This window comes from Python bivittatus, unplaced genomic scaffold, assembly GCF_059951505.1.
Source record: "Python bivittatus isolate LINGU-HERP-01145 unplaced genomic scaffold, Pbiv_v1 ctg000700_np1212, whole genome shotgun sequence".
Lineage (NCBI taxonomy): Eukaryota > Metazoa > Chordata > Lepidosauria > Squamata > Pythonidae > Python > Python bivittatus.
Window position 1 is genome coordinate 21772720 of NW_028277098.1, and position 16175 is coordinate 21788894.

The 16175-nt window shown below is 38.2% G+C and overlaps 1 protein-coding gene across 1 annotated transcript; it reads left to right on the forward strand.

Moving 5' to 3' along the window:
- The first annotated feature begins 35 nt into the window (after nt 1-35).
- On the forward strand, nt 36-14924 carry DR1 (down-regulator of transcription 1). The gene is made up of 3 exons (XM_007422847.4): nt 36-716; nt 4405-4568; nt 13237-14924. Exons 1-3 carry the CDS (start codon nt 497-499, stop codon nt 13381-13383), a joined length of 531 nt encoding a protein of 176 aa, XP_007422909.1. The 5' UTR covers nt 36-496; the 3' UTR covers nt 13384-14924.
- The last annotated feature ends 1251 nt before the right edge of the window (nt 14925-16175 follow it).

Consider the following 16175-nt stretch of genomic DNA (forward strand, 5'->3'; position numbering starts at 1 on the left):
GAAGCGCTTCCTGTGGAAGTGGCGTGCGCGCCGCCTGGGTTGGTCGACCGTCGCAAGTTCTTTCCTTGTTCCCGGCACTCCGTTGCGCGTCTCGTGAAGAAGGAAAAGGAAGCGGCTGCCGGCTCTGCGTAATAGAGGGGTTCGTGCTGTCCCTTCCCCGAGGCGGCAGGGCCAGGAAGGTGTTTTTTTGGGTTCCGGCAGCGGCGGTGGCTGCAGCAGAAGAGCCCGGAGGGATGTGGCGGAGGCAGCGCTGGTGGCTGTCGTTGTTGTGACTCCGGCACTTGAGAAGGAGTGTGGCGGCGCCTTCCGCCTAGGCTCAAGGAATCCTTTCTGGCCGCATAGCGCGGCGCGGAGGGCGACCCTCCTGCATCGTTGCGGCCATTGCGCCCGCCCGGTCTCCTGTGGCTTTACGTTTCCTTTTCTGGCTTCATTTCGCTCGCCTTCCGAGTCTTCTTAAGTCGGTGTTTATTTACCGAGTGCACCCGATCGATCCAGAATGGCTTCTTCTTCCGGCAATGATGACGATTTGACCATCCCGCGGGCGGCGATCAATAAGATGATCAAGGAGACGCTGCCGAACGTGCGGGTGGCTAATGATGCCCGGGAGCTGGTTGTGAACTGCTGCACCGAGTTCATCCACCTCATTTCCTCCGAGGCTAACGAGATCTGCAACAAGTCTGAGAAGAAAACCATCTCTCCCGAGCACGTTATCCAAGGCAAGAACCTTCGCCTGGCCTGCTTGATCACACACCCTGAAACTCCTTCGGTTCTTCCCATTCGATCTCTAAGGATATTTTAGTTCTCCTTTATTATGGTCTTAGACTCTGTTAAGCTACAGTTTTTAATACACTGAAAGTACTCCCTTCCTCCCCCCACCCCTTTTCCAGTTAACCTGGCACTTGAGTTCAAAATACACTGTATACTTGCCTGAGATATTTCTCTGCACTCCAGTGTTTGCCTCTACTGCCTGTTAAAGCTAGCTCGTTGCACATTCCATCCCTTCAGGCAACTTGGTAACAGTAGAAGTCAGACAGGCAGAAGCTGTTTATCTGGAAATTTGCTTACATCTTAATTGACGTATCTTAACACATTTGCTTGAAAGAAGCACTTTGCTGATGTCAGCTTAGTTCTAAAAAAGCATATTTAAAAACTAAAATGCCTATGTAAGATTCTGTAGCAGAAGTAAATTTTATAAATTGAAAAGGGAGGCACTATTGATTTTTATGCAAGGCTGTAATATTTCTTTTATAGCTTTGGGAATGATATGAAAGAAAAAAAATTGGCTACATAATGCTGAGCAAATCTTTATGTTGAAAAACAGGAATGTTTTCTATTTGAGAAGAAGGCTAGTTATCATTGTTTGCTTCTTGTAACTTTCTAAAAACAATTTTGTTCTCTTATTTGTTTGCCTTTTTATGAAGTTGAAGGATCTTAGTCAAGGAATGTTAATCATGGTTCTTGCTTGCTCCTCATAAGATCAATCACAGCTATTGATACACTATTAATTTTTAATTGTGTTATTAACTTTTCTGGAAAAAAAAGAGAATTATTATGGTGGCTTCTACAATGTATTTAGTGAACAGAAGAGCAACAGTGAAAGTAACCAAGTCCTGGTTTCATTCAGCTGGTGTTTGATAATACTGCTTTCAGAATCAAGACATGTTTGCTGCTTTAAAAATAGAAAATGAAAAAGCTATAAAAATGAGAGTAGTTCCTCTGTGCTACATCAACAGACCAGCATTTTCTTCCTCAGAGAGATCAGCTTAATAGTGTGGAAGGCATGCAAGAAGACAGGGCCCCTCCCACAGTTGATTCTTGACTTACTGTATATACTTGTTCTACATCAAGTTATTCTAATATGGCATCAAAACCCTAACATGGGTAGATGACAGCTACCCTCAAGGATGGTTTAGTTGATTTTCCTGCACATTGCAAAGGGTTGGATTAGATGATTCTTGTGGTTTCTTCCAATTCCATAATTCTATGGGATGCATGTTGAAAGTTGTGTGTGAAATATCTTCTCCCTTGCATAATTCACTTTGCTTACAGTTGTCAAGAAGCACAAAGAAATGCAAGACAGAAATTTTGACTGTTAGCATAACTTAGAAAGTTTCTTCCGCTTTGAGAGAAGTCAGGCTAGGACCTCCCCAGTATATAACTTTCTGTGACTGGTGCATATTCCCCAAAATGGAGAATTTGATAAGACATGCACATTTCAGGATCCTTTCTTTGGTGTCACAGAATGATGGGTGTATCTTGGTTATGCTCAGGCATGAAACAAATTGTGAATATTCAATTTCTATCAGAGTTCACGGATTTGCAAATAATTACCCAAGGTTGAAACTAACGTCACATTCAATATGTGCATGCCCAAAACTTAACAGATTTTGCTGGCCTGACTAGCAAGAGAGCAGAATTTTATTCTGATTCATCTGAACATTTTCTACTTGTTCTTTTGCAGTAAGTAATAACCCCTTTGTCCAGTTAATAGTGTGTTATGGTATCTCTATACACAGGCTTTTCTCTATCTCAGATCTAACTTTGTATAGGCCAAGGCCAATGTTAAGCTGGCTGTGTCTCTTTTCTGTTCCCCCCTCCTATATTTAGCTAAAGAATATTTGGTTTTATGAGCATTTGTGATTCAAGGACCCAAGACTACTCCCTGTTGTATTAGACTAAGCCCAAACCCAGGCTTTTATGGTATAGTGGGGAGTTCCATTCTTTTGGCTGTGAGGTACAAGGAAAATAGTATGCCAGGAAATGGTTACCTATAGAGGGGTAGCAAATAAATGATGCAAATAAGTATCTTAAGTAGTTGTTTTGCTGGATTAATCAGTGCTGCTATAAGTTAGCCTTCTGGCTACCAGTAATCCAGTTGACTGAGTAACTTCACACATTTGCAATTTTTTTGTGAGTCACTGAACTTTCAGTTTTTATTTTTAGTTATCTACTGCATTTAGTTTAAAATGATAGCTAGGCATGACATTGCAAGTATGGAAGTTAGTGATATTTTTCCATTCAGCTGCCTGCTGCTGGATGTTGAGTTTTTTTTAGTAGTTTTGCCAAAAGGTAGTCTCTAGCCTAATCAGCCAATTAGTGTATATTTATCATTTCTTAAATCTCTGGAAAACTGAAGTCATGCAAAACTAAGGGAAGTAATTGTGTTTTTTTTTTCCTTTTCCATTAAATTCTACACAGTGTTATATTGTGTTTCAAGTATTTAATGTAAATTTCATGGTACTAAAGGAACAAGTGATTCAACCATTAGCAAGTCATGAACTTTAAATGTTTCTGCATCATTTAAGAAAATATTTATTCAGGACTTACAGAGTAGTTTCGCTCTTTGATCATCTCTGTATCTGGTTTTTGTCAGCAGTGCTGCAGCATCAGAGCAAATCTCTTGAGTAAGCCAAACATTATTCATTTATTACTAGATCTGAAAAGATTATTGTGTGTGAGAAGAGAAATCTTGCTGATATTTAGAACAATTCTAAGATTCTGTATTATTTTTAAAAATCACAAAAATGGGTTGGGAGATTTCACAGAATTAAGTAATCCTTTAATTAAAATATTTCCATTTGTGGAAGTATAGCACATCAAGATTTCTCACTAAGCTCAGTTATGCTAGTTCACATCAAAGAGATGTTTTACTTTGTTAAAGAACATATTAATTACCCCAGAATACCTGATGGTGCAGTATTGAATCTTGACAAATGTGGATTTAACTTGTTGATCAAATGTTACCAAATAAGCGTCAGAACACCTAATATTGCATTAGTATTGAATCTACACATATGTAGATCTAATGAAATACAATGATTGGATGCTCTCAGATAAGCATTTGATTTAATATATATTTTACTAAAATATACAGAAATATACAAAGTGCATACACAAGTAGTTGTATTCCTATTACATTACAGCCTTGGAAATTATATTTTAAAAAATTATGTGAAATAACAATAATGCTTCAGCTGTGTGACATTTAGTTTACCGGAGATTTAAGAGTAGTATAAGAAATGGAGACAGTTGTTTACATTACAGATTAACTTTAGGTGAGATATTTATGATGGGTTGTATTCTGTTGGGGTGCCTTTTTCTTAGTGGAGGTTGGCTCCTTCCTTCTTATTCAGGTGAAATCCTCCATTTATACCAGAAAGGTTTCTACCAATGAAGGGGCTTCACCCCTATGTTCTTTTGTTGTTTCTTAAAAAGACTAGCTTGAGGAAGAATTTTCAATTTACCAACATAATGGGTTTTGCTTTATGACTGATAAATACTGTGTGACCAATATATACTAATCATTTTATATGCAGTAGCAGACTGTTAGTTATGCTAAGTTGCTGTCTTTTTATCTAAAAAGATTTGATTTTAATCAGCCATGATTTTTTTTTTAATTCCTAGCATTAGAAAGTTTGGGATTTGGCTCCTATATCAGTGAGGTAAAAGAAGTCTTACAAGAATGCAAAACTGTAGCATTAAAAAGAAGAAAGGCTAATTCCCGTTTGGAAAACAGTGGCATTCCTGAAGAAGAACTCCTAAGGCAGCAACAAGAGTTATTTGCAAAAGTAAGTGAGGAAAAAATTATGAATACTGTGCATGTAACACTTTTTACTAATTAATTGAAGTAATTAATTACATAAACATCCTGCTTTTCCTCCAGGAGATCAAGGTGGTATACATAGCACTCCCTTCTCCAGTTTTTCCCTGCAACAATCCTGTGACGTAGGTTAGGCTAAAAGAGAGAGTTATTGGCCCAGAGTCACTCAGTGAACTTCAATGGCTGAGGGTGGACTAGAACCTGGATCTCCTCCAATCTTAGTCCACCTCCTTCAGTGCACAGAATACTGGGTCTCATTTTGTCTTTATTTCTGCAAATAAATGTTAACATCAATGAAGATTGATCAGCCTGCCCCAAGCTTGGTAGGTTCCATATGTTTTGTAATTTGAGCTCTATGAATACCAGCCAGATTGGCCAAATTTTGCAACTTGCCATTGCAAAACACCTGGGTTTTTTTGTTTTTGTTTTTCTGGAATCCTAGGTTATATCTTGAAAATTACTTAGGTGTCTTCTGGATAAGATCTGTTTAGTATATAGTAGATGAAAATGGGTATGTTTAAATAGAAATTTAGTAGAATTTGGACTTTCAGTCCAAACAAAAATACATATTTTCATTACAAGTACTCAAAGTAAGACTATTGCATAGCTGAATTTTTGAGATATTGAAGGAAATGTGCTGGCTTGTAATTTAATAAAATGAAACATATCTCTTGTTCTGTCATATTTTTCCACCTTGTTACAATACCATACAGGTAGTCCTAGAGTTACAATGGCAATTGGAACCAGAATTTCTGTTGCTAAGCGATGTGGTCATAAAGCTCAATGTCACGTGACTGCATTGCTTAGTGATGGCAATCCCGACACTTTCTGTTGCCATTGCTAACTGAATCCCACTGGTTGTTAGCTGAGGACTCACCCCAATCCAAGCCATTCCAGACTTGGTTCCTCCCAGCCCCAAGCCTTAGTTCTTCCAAGGTAAGGGACTGTCTCCGCTTCAACACCCCCCAACCACCTTTTACCCCCCCATCTCTGCCCTTTTGGCCACTTTCCACCCTGCCTTGTGGGGTGGCAAGTAGCCCCAGAACTGTGTGGCTCTAGGGTTGCTATGCTGCAGCTCAGGGGCTTCTTGACGCGCCATGGCTCTGGGGCTGCAAGAAGCTCCTGAGCCGCAGCTTGAAGCTGCAGCCACTCCAGGACACCCCAGCCTGTTCTTGCTGTGCAGCACAAAGCTGCAGCCACCCCTGGAAGACCCAGCCCAGCAGCACAGTGCAAAGCCCCAGCTGCCCTCGCTGCCCTGGACTCTGAGGCCTCTTCCACTCTGAGCTCCGCCACCCCAGCTGACCTTCACCATCTTCTTGCTCCCGCTGCTGGTCTCGTGAGGAAACCACAAGCAACCTCGGGAAGAAGGCCTCGCCTACCCAGCAGCTGCCTCACGAAGGGCCAGGCTGCACGTGCTTGGTCAGCAGCAGGAGCTAGAAGATAGCAAAGATCAGCTGTGGGTGGTGGAGTGCAGGGTGGCAAGGGCTGTGGAGTGCAGGGGGCCAAAGGGGCAGAGATGGGGGAGATAGGTGGGGGGGGGTTGAAGAGCCCCTGCAGTTGTAAGTGTCGGCAGGCTGCCAAGTGCCTGAATTTTGTTCACTTGATCGCGGGCTGCTGCAACAGCTGTAACTTCAGGGACCAGGTGTAAGTACCATTCATTCAGTGCCACTGTAACTTCAAACGATCACTGAAGAAATGGTCGTAACTCAAGGACTACCTATTCTCAAAGCAGTCTAGGAATAATTGTGCACTATTAGCTTAGCCTTAGTTTTTAAGTGCAGTCTCAAGTATTTCTTGCTTACATAACTCAGTTTTTTTCCTCTTCATCTCTCTCTCTATATAAAGTTGCTAATCAAGGATAAGCCATGCCAAAGTGAATACTAATTCACAAAAGTTTATGCCATCTTAAACATGTTGGTTATTAAGATGCAACCATATTCTCTGTTATTATCTATAGAGGGTGGATAGGCAGCTTTTTGGAGATGGACCAATGCATTCAGTTGCAGGTTTTAACACTGAGAATTTCACTCAGGAAATGTCCAAGACCTGGGAAAAGGTGGGGCCAAAAGGGGAAGTTGGGCCAGGGGAAGAAAATAAAAAATAATAGAAATCACAATTTAATATATTTCATAAATAAAAGTATGTATGTATGTGCTGAACAACTAGATGCTTTTAAGAAGTTCATAAGAAAAGCATGAAACCCTGAATAGTTAGAGCTTTCATTATATTCTTCTTCCATCATATTTTTTCCTTAAGATATCAGAAAGGCCTATATATATTTAAAATAAACATAGTCCAAATGTGGTGTTTCAAAAGATGTGAAAAATTCAGTTTAAAAGGTAAACAGATCTGTTTTAAAATGCAGGTAGTCCTTGGTTAACTACTGCCTCGTTCAGCGCCTGTTTGAACTTACAATGGCGCTAAAGAAGTAGATTTACGACCCATCCTCATACTTACAGCCATCGCAGCATCCCCGGAGTCACGTGATCGCCATTTGCAACCTTCACAGCCAGCTTCTGACAAGCAAAGTCAATAGTGAAGCCGGCAGTAAGTTGCAAGTCACAGTCATGTGATGTCACGCTTAATGACTGTGGCGGAACTGACATCGTAAGTTGGGTGCAGTCACATTGTGTTTCACTTACCAACAGAGTTGCTGGTCCCAATTGTAGTCATTAAGTGAGGACTACCTGTATGTTGAAGTTTAATGTGAGTTAATTTTTTTTATAGTAATTTTATTAAAAGTTACAATTAAAAAGATAAAAACTAATAAAAACTAAAAAAAAAGAAAAAAATAGTGCAGAAAAGGAAAAAATAGAAAGAAAAATAGAAAAGAAAGAAAAAATAATATAGTAAAGAAAAAGAAAAGAAATATATAAAGAAATGACTTCATCACAAGTATAAACAATTTTAATAATGTATACCTTCTCTTAAAATACAACAAATGATCTTTTCTTTCCATATCCCATCTCTTATCCATAAACAAATCCTTAAAGCCTTGTTTCAGTCCTGATCAGCAAAAGTCCATTAAGGTTACCAGAGATAACAACATATCTATTTTATTGATCAAATAAATCAACTTTATATTCCTTCCTTTTACTTTTTAACAATCTTGATCTTTAATCCCTTCAAATAATGTCCTACAACTTGATTTCTTTTCATTTTTTCTTTGTCCCTTCTCACAAAATACTTCAAAGCTTTAACAAGCCTCTTTTGTAAATCCAAATTGGAAAATTATCCAGGCCACTCTCTTCATTTGTTATTTATATATACCTTTTAATTATTAAGACATCAACTCGTTTCTTTTGTATGTCCGGTGTAACATCTTTTTCCATATCATTCTTGTAGCCTGTCATTTTTAAATCCACTTTCAGATCAATCTCAATCTTGTCAGGTAAAACTTATTCCTCTTTCATAACGTCTTTGAAACATAGTCCGTCTATACAGTCACTCTTAAAATTAACTTCTGGATCCATTGTTCAAAAATATCCTTCAGTAGGTCCAATGTTAAAATATTTTGCTTCATTCTGTATTAGTAAGTCAAACTTAAGAGTTCTTTTCCTTTAATTGTAATCTTTAGTTCCTTCTGGTTCCCCCTAGTGTCCAACCTTCAAAGTCTCATCCTATCTTATTTTTTTTAAAAAGAGAATTCAAAACAAGCATTTCCTCATGGGAAGGATTCTTATAATTAATTCTAAAATCTTATTTCAAATCCATCTGGACCCTTAATCCATTTGTAACTTTCCAAAATCAAAATTCTAATCACCCTTTTGCTGTTTATTCCAAACAAAAAAGAAATGTTTAAGTCCTTAAACTTGTATTTAAAACTTCTTTTGCTAAGGATTAAAGGAAATTCACCCAGTGTTTTCAAACATGTTGATCCAAAGGTTCCTAATAGCTGAAAAGCAGTTAACAAGCAATTTCCAAAAATAATTAGAAAAGGAAGTATTCAAACCCAGTGCCCTTTTGAAGGTGCCAACTGTGGTTTAAGCAAGATGGCTATTATCTCACCTCCCAGAGCTGTAAACCCTTTGGAGACTGCTGTCTTGTGGTCTCCTCATGAAGAGGAATTGTATGGAGCACTTGTGGACTATCTCAAGTCCTCTTCTTGTCTGGAGAGGAATTACGAAGCACCAGTCTACTCGTCAGCTCTTCATTCTGCTTCATTAAGTTTAATGAAGTTTAACTGTATTCATAAGTCTTACATTAATATCATAAATATTTTTCATTCTTTATTTCAGTATTGTAACCTGATATAATCCTTATAGCCCCTCACATTACCACCAATTTTTACTGGAAATGAGGAAGTTTTAGTGGCTGGACTAAAGCCCCAGACAAAGCCATACACGTAGTCCTTGGGGTACAATGACAATTGGGACTAGGATTGTCATCACTAAGTGATGTGGTTGTAAAGTGCAATGTCATGTGACGCTTAGCAATGGCAATCCCAGCAGCCTGGTTGCTGTCATAACCCCAGGACTGTGTGGGTCGTTAAGCAGGAAGAGGTGGGAATCCCAGGCAAGGGGCTGCAGGCGCACTACACAAACAGCTTACAAAACTCTTGAAATCTCTTTCTCTCCAATCTCTCTGCTCTGTGAGGGAGTTAGGGAGAAAAAAAGCAATTTCTCTAGGCAATCTCTTCTTTGCCTGACCCTTTCCCACTGTCAGCAGGTTCACATTGCTCTTGATGTGGAGAAGAGCAAACAGCTTACTCTCTTGAAATCTTTCTCTCCAATCTCTGCTGTGATCATGTGATGGAGGGACACTGCAAAGGTGGTAAATGGGCTGTAAAGTTATTTTTTCAGCACCATCATAACTTTGAACATTCACTGAGCAAATGGTCAGTAAGCAAAGACTACCTGTACTATAGATTAAGTGTGGGAACGAGCCATAGTCTAAGAATTACAACACTGTTTGGAACGAGTATTTTTTTTTCCTTGCTTCTATTAACACTGAGCATTTCTGTTGTTCCTAATGTTCTGTTTCTATGGGAAAGCTTTGCTTTTAAGCAGCCTCACAATATCTCTTTATATCTTTCTATAAGTTGTTTAAAGATCTCTTCTGAAACCTCTCCTTCATTCTCTTTTCAGGATCTCATCAACTCCATTTCTCCATCTAAACATGACTTTCCTGGTCTTTCCCTTATTGTTGATACATTCTCTCTTCCTTCACATATTTGTTTTGCAACTCAGTCCTTATTTATTCTCTTCACATGACCAACCAAACTTCTTTCATAGTGCTCATTCACTTTTGTATTTAGTCCACATTCATTCAGCCCCCATTCATTCTGGTTCATATTATTTTACCACACGCATTTCTTTTGTATCCTACTTGCACTGAAGTAAAATTCAGCTTGCTTTTATGTTTCTGTTGATTTATAGTTCTCACTTCCACATAACAAGCTAGACCAAAAAAAGCTCTTATATGTGTCCCTTGACATATTTATTCAGTCATTCAGTCATTTATCAAATTTGTCACTGCCCATCTCATGAAATAACTCTGGGTGGTTTACAATAAGATAAAAATTCATTAAAATGCAACATAAAAAGAATCCTAAAAGTAAATACATTCCAAGAAGATAGAAAATTGGCAAGTAATTCCAGGGAGCATCATCAGGGGGCTAACCACCCCCAGGTGCGGGTACAGCCCATAACACCACATGCACACAAATACTAATTCCTCATAACTTACCACATTAGCATCTGCACATCTTAACATTTCTCCATTTCCCCATCTTTAGTGAACAAAGAAAGTGCCTTTTTAGCTCTATTTATCCACTTCCAAAACAATCTTTTTATTTCCATCCAAATTTTTCTGTCTCTCTTTATTTGGCTTATATCATGCTCCAATAATAATAGAGTCTGCCTCTTTTAATCTTTACCATCCCTTGCTCTTTCTGGCTATATTCTTTGGAACTATCTTTTTCTCTAAATGTATAACACAGTATCTTTCTGTCATTTTCAACTTTTGCAGAAGTTATTCTATTAAACGCATTTTCCCCTCATCCACAGCCTCTTTCAATGCAACAGCATGCATCCTTTTTTATACTTCCCATTCTTTGTACAATTCTGTAGCACTCTGTAACAAAATTCTTTGCTTATGTTCATATTTCATTCATTCTAATGGGCAATTATTCTATTGTATAAGATTTCTCCATTCAGAACTCATACTATCTTCTTCTGCACTCATTTTATTTTCAAGTCTTATTTCTTTAATTTCATTTTCTTCCAGGTCCATTTTTTCTTAGATCCACTCTTGATGCTATTGAAAAACGGTCTTTCCTGCATTCAGATCACCTTTGTATACTTCACTAATTCTCTCAGTCTCATCATACATAATTAATTGTGCCCTTAGATTTGCATTAATTCCTTTGCCATGTGAGTAAGCTTATGCTTAAACCATGTATTTGAAACAAGCAACCATTTTCTAAGCAGGTACTCATCAAGCAGTCATAAGTGTCATTCATCTTGGATTGGCAAATGGTCAGATCACTTCATCTGTATTTTCTTATCTCATTCCCATCCTTCCATTCATATCATCTAGTAGAATAATTGTTGCCCTGGATTGCATTCATTTAGAAAGTTGCACAATTTCCCTGCAAACTCATATCTGGTTCTTCCATTATTTCCTTCCAATGGAGTATAACATGCAGCTGTTCTCAGCCTCTAGATTCCTGCTTTCATACACATCCATGACAACCTAAATAACACCAAGTTGTACTTTCTGACATACATTTAGCCTATATATTCATAGTTAAATCTACACCTTCATTTCCTTACATATATTCAACTCTGCTCCACAAAATCAGACCATATTTAGATTTATTACATTCTTCTCCTTTCTCTTAATTTCTTTGACACCCAAAATATCTGTTTCCTTCTTTTACTTCATGTGTTAATTCATGCTGTTTGTCATTTTATATTCTAAGTCACAATCGTCTGTATATCATGGTCATTGCCAGAGGGGCCTATAGATACTGACTTACGTCCATCATGAGTTTGGCCTATCAAGGCCTTCACAGAGCTTTTAGTACAGTAGAGAAGGAATACACCACCATCTTTAATTATACCTACGGCCCATGGAACGTTCCCTGCTGACACTAATGGCAGTACTAATCAGTTTTCGTACATTTTGGCCAGCATGCCAACAGTGCAACAAAAGTCTAGTTCTTCCCCAGGTTTGTTCACAGTATTCTGTGAAAGCTAGGGTCCCTACTCTAGAGACTATTTTATAATCCAACATAGTTTCCGACAGCTCAGCAACTTGGAGGTATGTGCAGTGTACTGACACACTCAGGGTGTGTTAATGTCATCTACAGGTAAACCTTGCTTAGCAGCTACCTCAGGCAGCGACTGTTCAAAGTTACAACAGTGATGAAAAAGTAACTTTGTGACCAGTGCCCACATTTACAATCTTTGCAGTGTCTGCTTCTCAGTCATTGCTTGCCATTACAGTCAGTCAGTGCTCATCCTGTGCCTGACCCAATTTTTTTTCCTTTTTCTCCCTTTGCAGAGTGGAGAGATTCCCTAAAGAAGCGATCTCTTCCTGAGCTGCTTTTCTCTGCAGAATGACTCTAAAAAGTGCTAACTGCAAGTTAACAAGCTCAGCTCTGTGACCTTAATTAGCAGCTGGCAGCTACTGCCAGTAACTGACAAGAGTTTAATCACTTTCACACCTTTGGCTTTTGTTTGCCCCCTAAGCGGCTCTGGGCTTGGACCTGCTGTGAGCATGCTAGGCAGAAAGTCAGCACTAGTGCATTTCTTTCAATGTGTATTCTCCATTGTGTGCCTGCTAACTCTCTTGTAATCCCATCCTCTCCAATGAATATAAATACAAACATTAATTCCTTTCTTGTTAATTATCCCAGTGCCAGGGTGAGCATCCCAAAGGGTGGGGGAGTAGGGAAAAGAGGAAGCTGAAGTAAAATTGTAAGCACAGTCATGGTCATGTGATTTTCCACTTAGTGACCATGTCACTTAGCGACCAAGTGTCTGGTCCCATTTGTCGTTGCTAAATGAGGACTACCTCTTAACTAAGTATATCTTGCCTACTCTTTTGTTTTCATTATTTAAAAGAATATCACTGGAAGCAGATGGGAAAAACCCTGAAAATAGCAAATGTACACCCAAGTGGGTTCATTTTGGGTCCCATCAATTAAGCAATGTCATATAGCAAGACCCAGGAAGCATGTTTTCTTGGTTGCAATGCCTCCCCTCTGGAATGATATCCCTCCAGAGATCCAGGGGACTCCTACCCTGATGATGCTCAGGAAGCTATTGAAGACCTGGTTATTCTCCCAGGCCTTGCAGTAGGTTGATGGTAGAACCCCTGATGGATAGGTTTCTGTTTATATGCCTATCTTCAGGCCACATATGAATCTTTTTTATATATATTGTTCTACTTTTTCTTTACTGTAAGCTGCCCAGAGTCACCAGGAGTTGGGCAGCCTCCAAACTGCGATAGGTAGGTAGGTAGATAAGCAAGCAAGCAAGTTTGGTATCCCAAAGTTACTGTTTTAGAGGAAAAGCTTCTGTAGCTGCCTGGCTAAAAGCTATGTAATCTCTGCTCACATGCTCATAGGCATGTATTTATATATATGTACTGCAATTCACTCCGAACTTCTGGTTTTACCTTCCTAGGCTAGACAACAGCAGGCAGAGCTAGCTCAGCAGGAATGGCTACAAATGCAGCAAGCTGCTCAACAAGCACAACTTGCTGCCGCCTCAGCCAGTGCAACCAACCAGGCAGGATCTTCTCAAGATGAAGATGATGAAGATGACATCTGAAATGTTCTAGGCTGAGCTTTCAGTCCTCACAAAGAAATAGTTGTCCTGCACAACAAAACCAGTGAAATGAATGCTTGCCTGTAACTTTGTCTTCATCTTGGACCAGCCATTGGTATTTTAGGGATGTCTGCTGTTGTGTGCTGTACATGTCAAAACTGTCTTTTTGAACTTTTGAGGACTTAAGGTTCAGTATCATATCAACTTTGGATTTTTAATGGTGTTTATGGAAATTTTAGACAGCCGTGCGTCATTTATTTGATCAACAGTGTTACAATAACGTTTATAAAATATAGCAGAATTTATACAGAAACTCTAAATTCACACTTGCATTTCTCTTCCCTTTTAACCATAGAATCTTGTGTAAACATTTTTAATTTGTGTTTTTGAAATAGAGCAGGCATTTAATCTGCTTTGGGGAGAAAAAGCAAAGGGTTCAGTGTACTTTGGATTGAATTCTTTGTCTTTTAAATAAGGAAAGAGATACATGGCAATAAATAACATGTGCTTAATATCACCAATCTGAGAAATAATGCATTTTTGCCAAACTAGGAAAATGTATGTTTAATAGCAGTTGTACAGATACATGATTTTTTTTTTGTATGGGGTAAAAAAAATAAATAAAAATAAAACCCAGAACTTTATTATGATATTGATTCAGTGTTCTGAACAAAACAGGTATTTCATTTCAAATGTTCCCCAGTTTGGAGAATTAAAATGGTTCTTGTTTAAAAGCTGTTTAATTTTAACCGTAGATGGGATTACACACATTGCCTAAGCATGTTCATACACATGCTGTTTGAAGGAAAAGTAAGGTTTGGAAGAACAGATTTGTTTTTAATTCTGTTTGATGAGGAATGTTTAAATAGGACTATGAAAGCAAACATTGGAATTAATGTGCATGCTCACCGTCAAAGGAATCTTTAATTCTGATTACTTAAGTGTCGTCAGCACAACGTTAACAGTTTTTCAGGCTAGTGTAGCAGTAGAGAAGCTTTACCTTGACAAACTGACTGCTCCTACATTCAAGTAGGGGACTAAATAACAGCAATTTAGTTGCAAAGTTTAGTTTGGTGGCTTGAACCTCTAGACTGACCAACAAAACCTGAACGAGAAAAATCTTTTAGGGTGAGATTTTTTAAAAGAGTAGTACTTACATAGCTATTTGTGTTGGAATAAAGAATGCTTTACAGTTTGACAATATACTTGAAAAATGCATATTTTTCTGGTACTCTTTTGTAGAAGAAAGATGCAATCTCACATCTTGCATATTAATACATCAAACATTAGAGTGATAAGATTTTGATGGCTATAGAAATGTGCAATGATTGAAACTGAAAGGCAAAACCATCCTATCTGTAAGCAGAAGACTAAATTAGACATCAAATTAAAGTCCTGATTGCAATTTAAATTTTAAGGGGCTTCATGTGAATTAACTTGCATCATTATTTATACACTGGTTACTGAGAAAAATGTTTGAATGTTAAGCTGAAAAAAAAAAGATGGATTCAGCTTGTTAAGTATTGGGACAAGATCTTATTAAAGATCTAATTGTCATGAAGGTTGATGTACCAAAGGTAGAAACACTAGGCTAATGAAACTATGTTAAGGTGCAGTGTTGGCTTTTCTAATCTGTACTATAACACCCTTACTCTTCCTGTTTTAAATGAAACTTTTTTTTAAGCAAGAACATTTTCTTTTCTGATGCAGAATTCAGGTTAATATTTTACTGCATCTGGCATGTATCATAAGTTTGAATCCCTGCAACTTTTCCTTTGGACATTCTTGTGCTTTTTCATATGCTGTATTCCTCAAGCAATAAAATTCAAATGTGTTTTTATATTTAATGCTTGAATGTTCAACTTTTTATTTGTAATGTCATGGAGAAGCTTAATATTGTTCAAATTTGGACCACTTACGCACATTTCTTACAGCCAAGATGAAGTAACCGAAGAGATGCTCATAAGAGGTCTTTTATTAGGGCCAGTTCTTCAGAGTTTATGGAATTTTCTCTTAATCACTCTTCCCCAAAATATATTCTACCTAGTTGCACCACTTGCATTTTTGTTCATCAGTTTAGGTCTCCAATGAAGAACCTCATTGCTTTAATTTTGGGAGTTTGTGAAAACATTACACACACACACAGACACAATATATTATTTCAGTATTTTAAAAACTGAACTTTCTAGAAGTTACTTGATGTGATCCAATAAATTCACATACTGATACTTCCTCAGCAAGAGCTTCCTATTTTGTGTAATAAAGGACATTCTTTTACAATGGAGGCACTGGAGAAGGTATTTCCCAATGTCTAGGTGATTGTCAGCAATACAGGGATAATTCTTAACACTGAATCTTAACACTGGTGCGTCTTTGAAGATGAAGCTTAGTGCCTCAGGCAAGGATTCTGGGGCTAGATTATAGCCAGGTTTTGAGGATAATTCTACAGGATACTTTTCATAGGGAGAGAGATCCACATAGGATGGAATTGATGGTAGCATATTTTGCTGGTAATGACTGATTCACGCTAAAAAGAGTCAATTGTTTTGCAATCATTGGAAACCTCAAAATAGGTTGAGCAATGACATGCAAAATTGTAGGTTGTGCTGTGGCAAACAAGCCTGACAGCCTATTCATCAAGCACAAGCTATAGCTGTAGCTTAATGGTAAAGTGGTGGAGCAAAGAGGGGGAGGGGAATCACCTATATTTTATTTTATTGATCGGAAACTCTTAAGAGTTCCTATAGCAGCAGATGTTTTAGACATGGAAAGTCCCAGATATAGCCCAAGCATCA

What these genes read in the sequence shown, in the direction of transcription:
- DR1 (XM_007422847.4), top strand. Translation starts at nt 497, where the DNA reads ATGGCTTCTTCTTCCGGCAATGATGACGATTTGACCATCCCGCGGGCG. An exon ending in TCCCGAGCACGTTATCCAAG is followed by an intron (nt 717 to 4,404) that starts GCAAGAACCTTC and finishes TTTAATTCCTAG; the next exon opens with CATTAGAAAGTTTGGGATTT. An exon ending in AACAAGAGTTATTTGCAAAA is followed by an intron (nt 4,569 to 13,236) that starts GTAAGTGAGGAA and finishes TTACCTTCCTAG; the next exon opens with GCTAGACAACAGCAGGCAGA.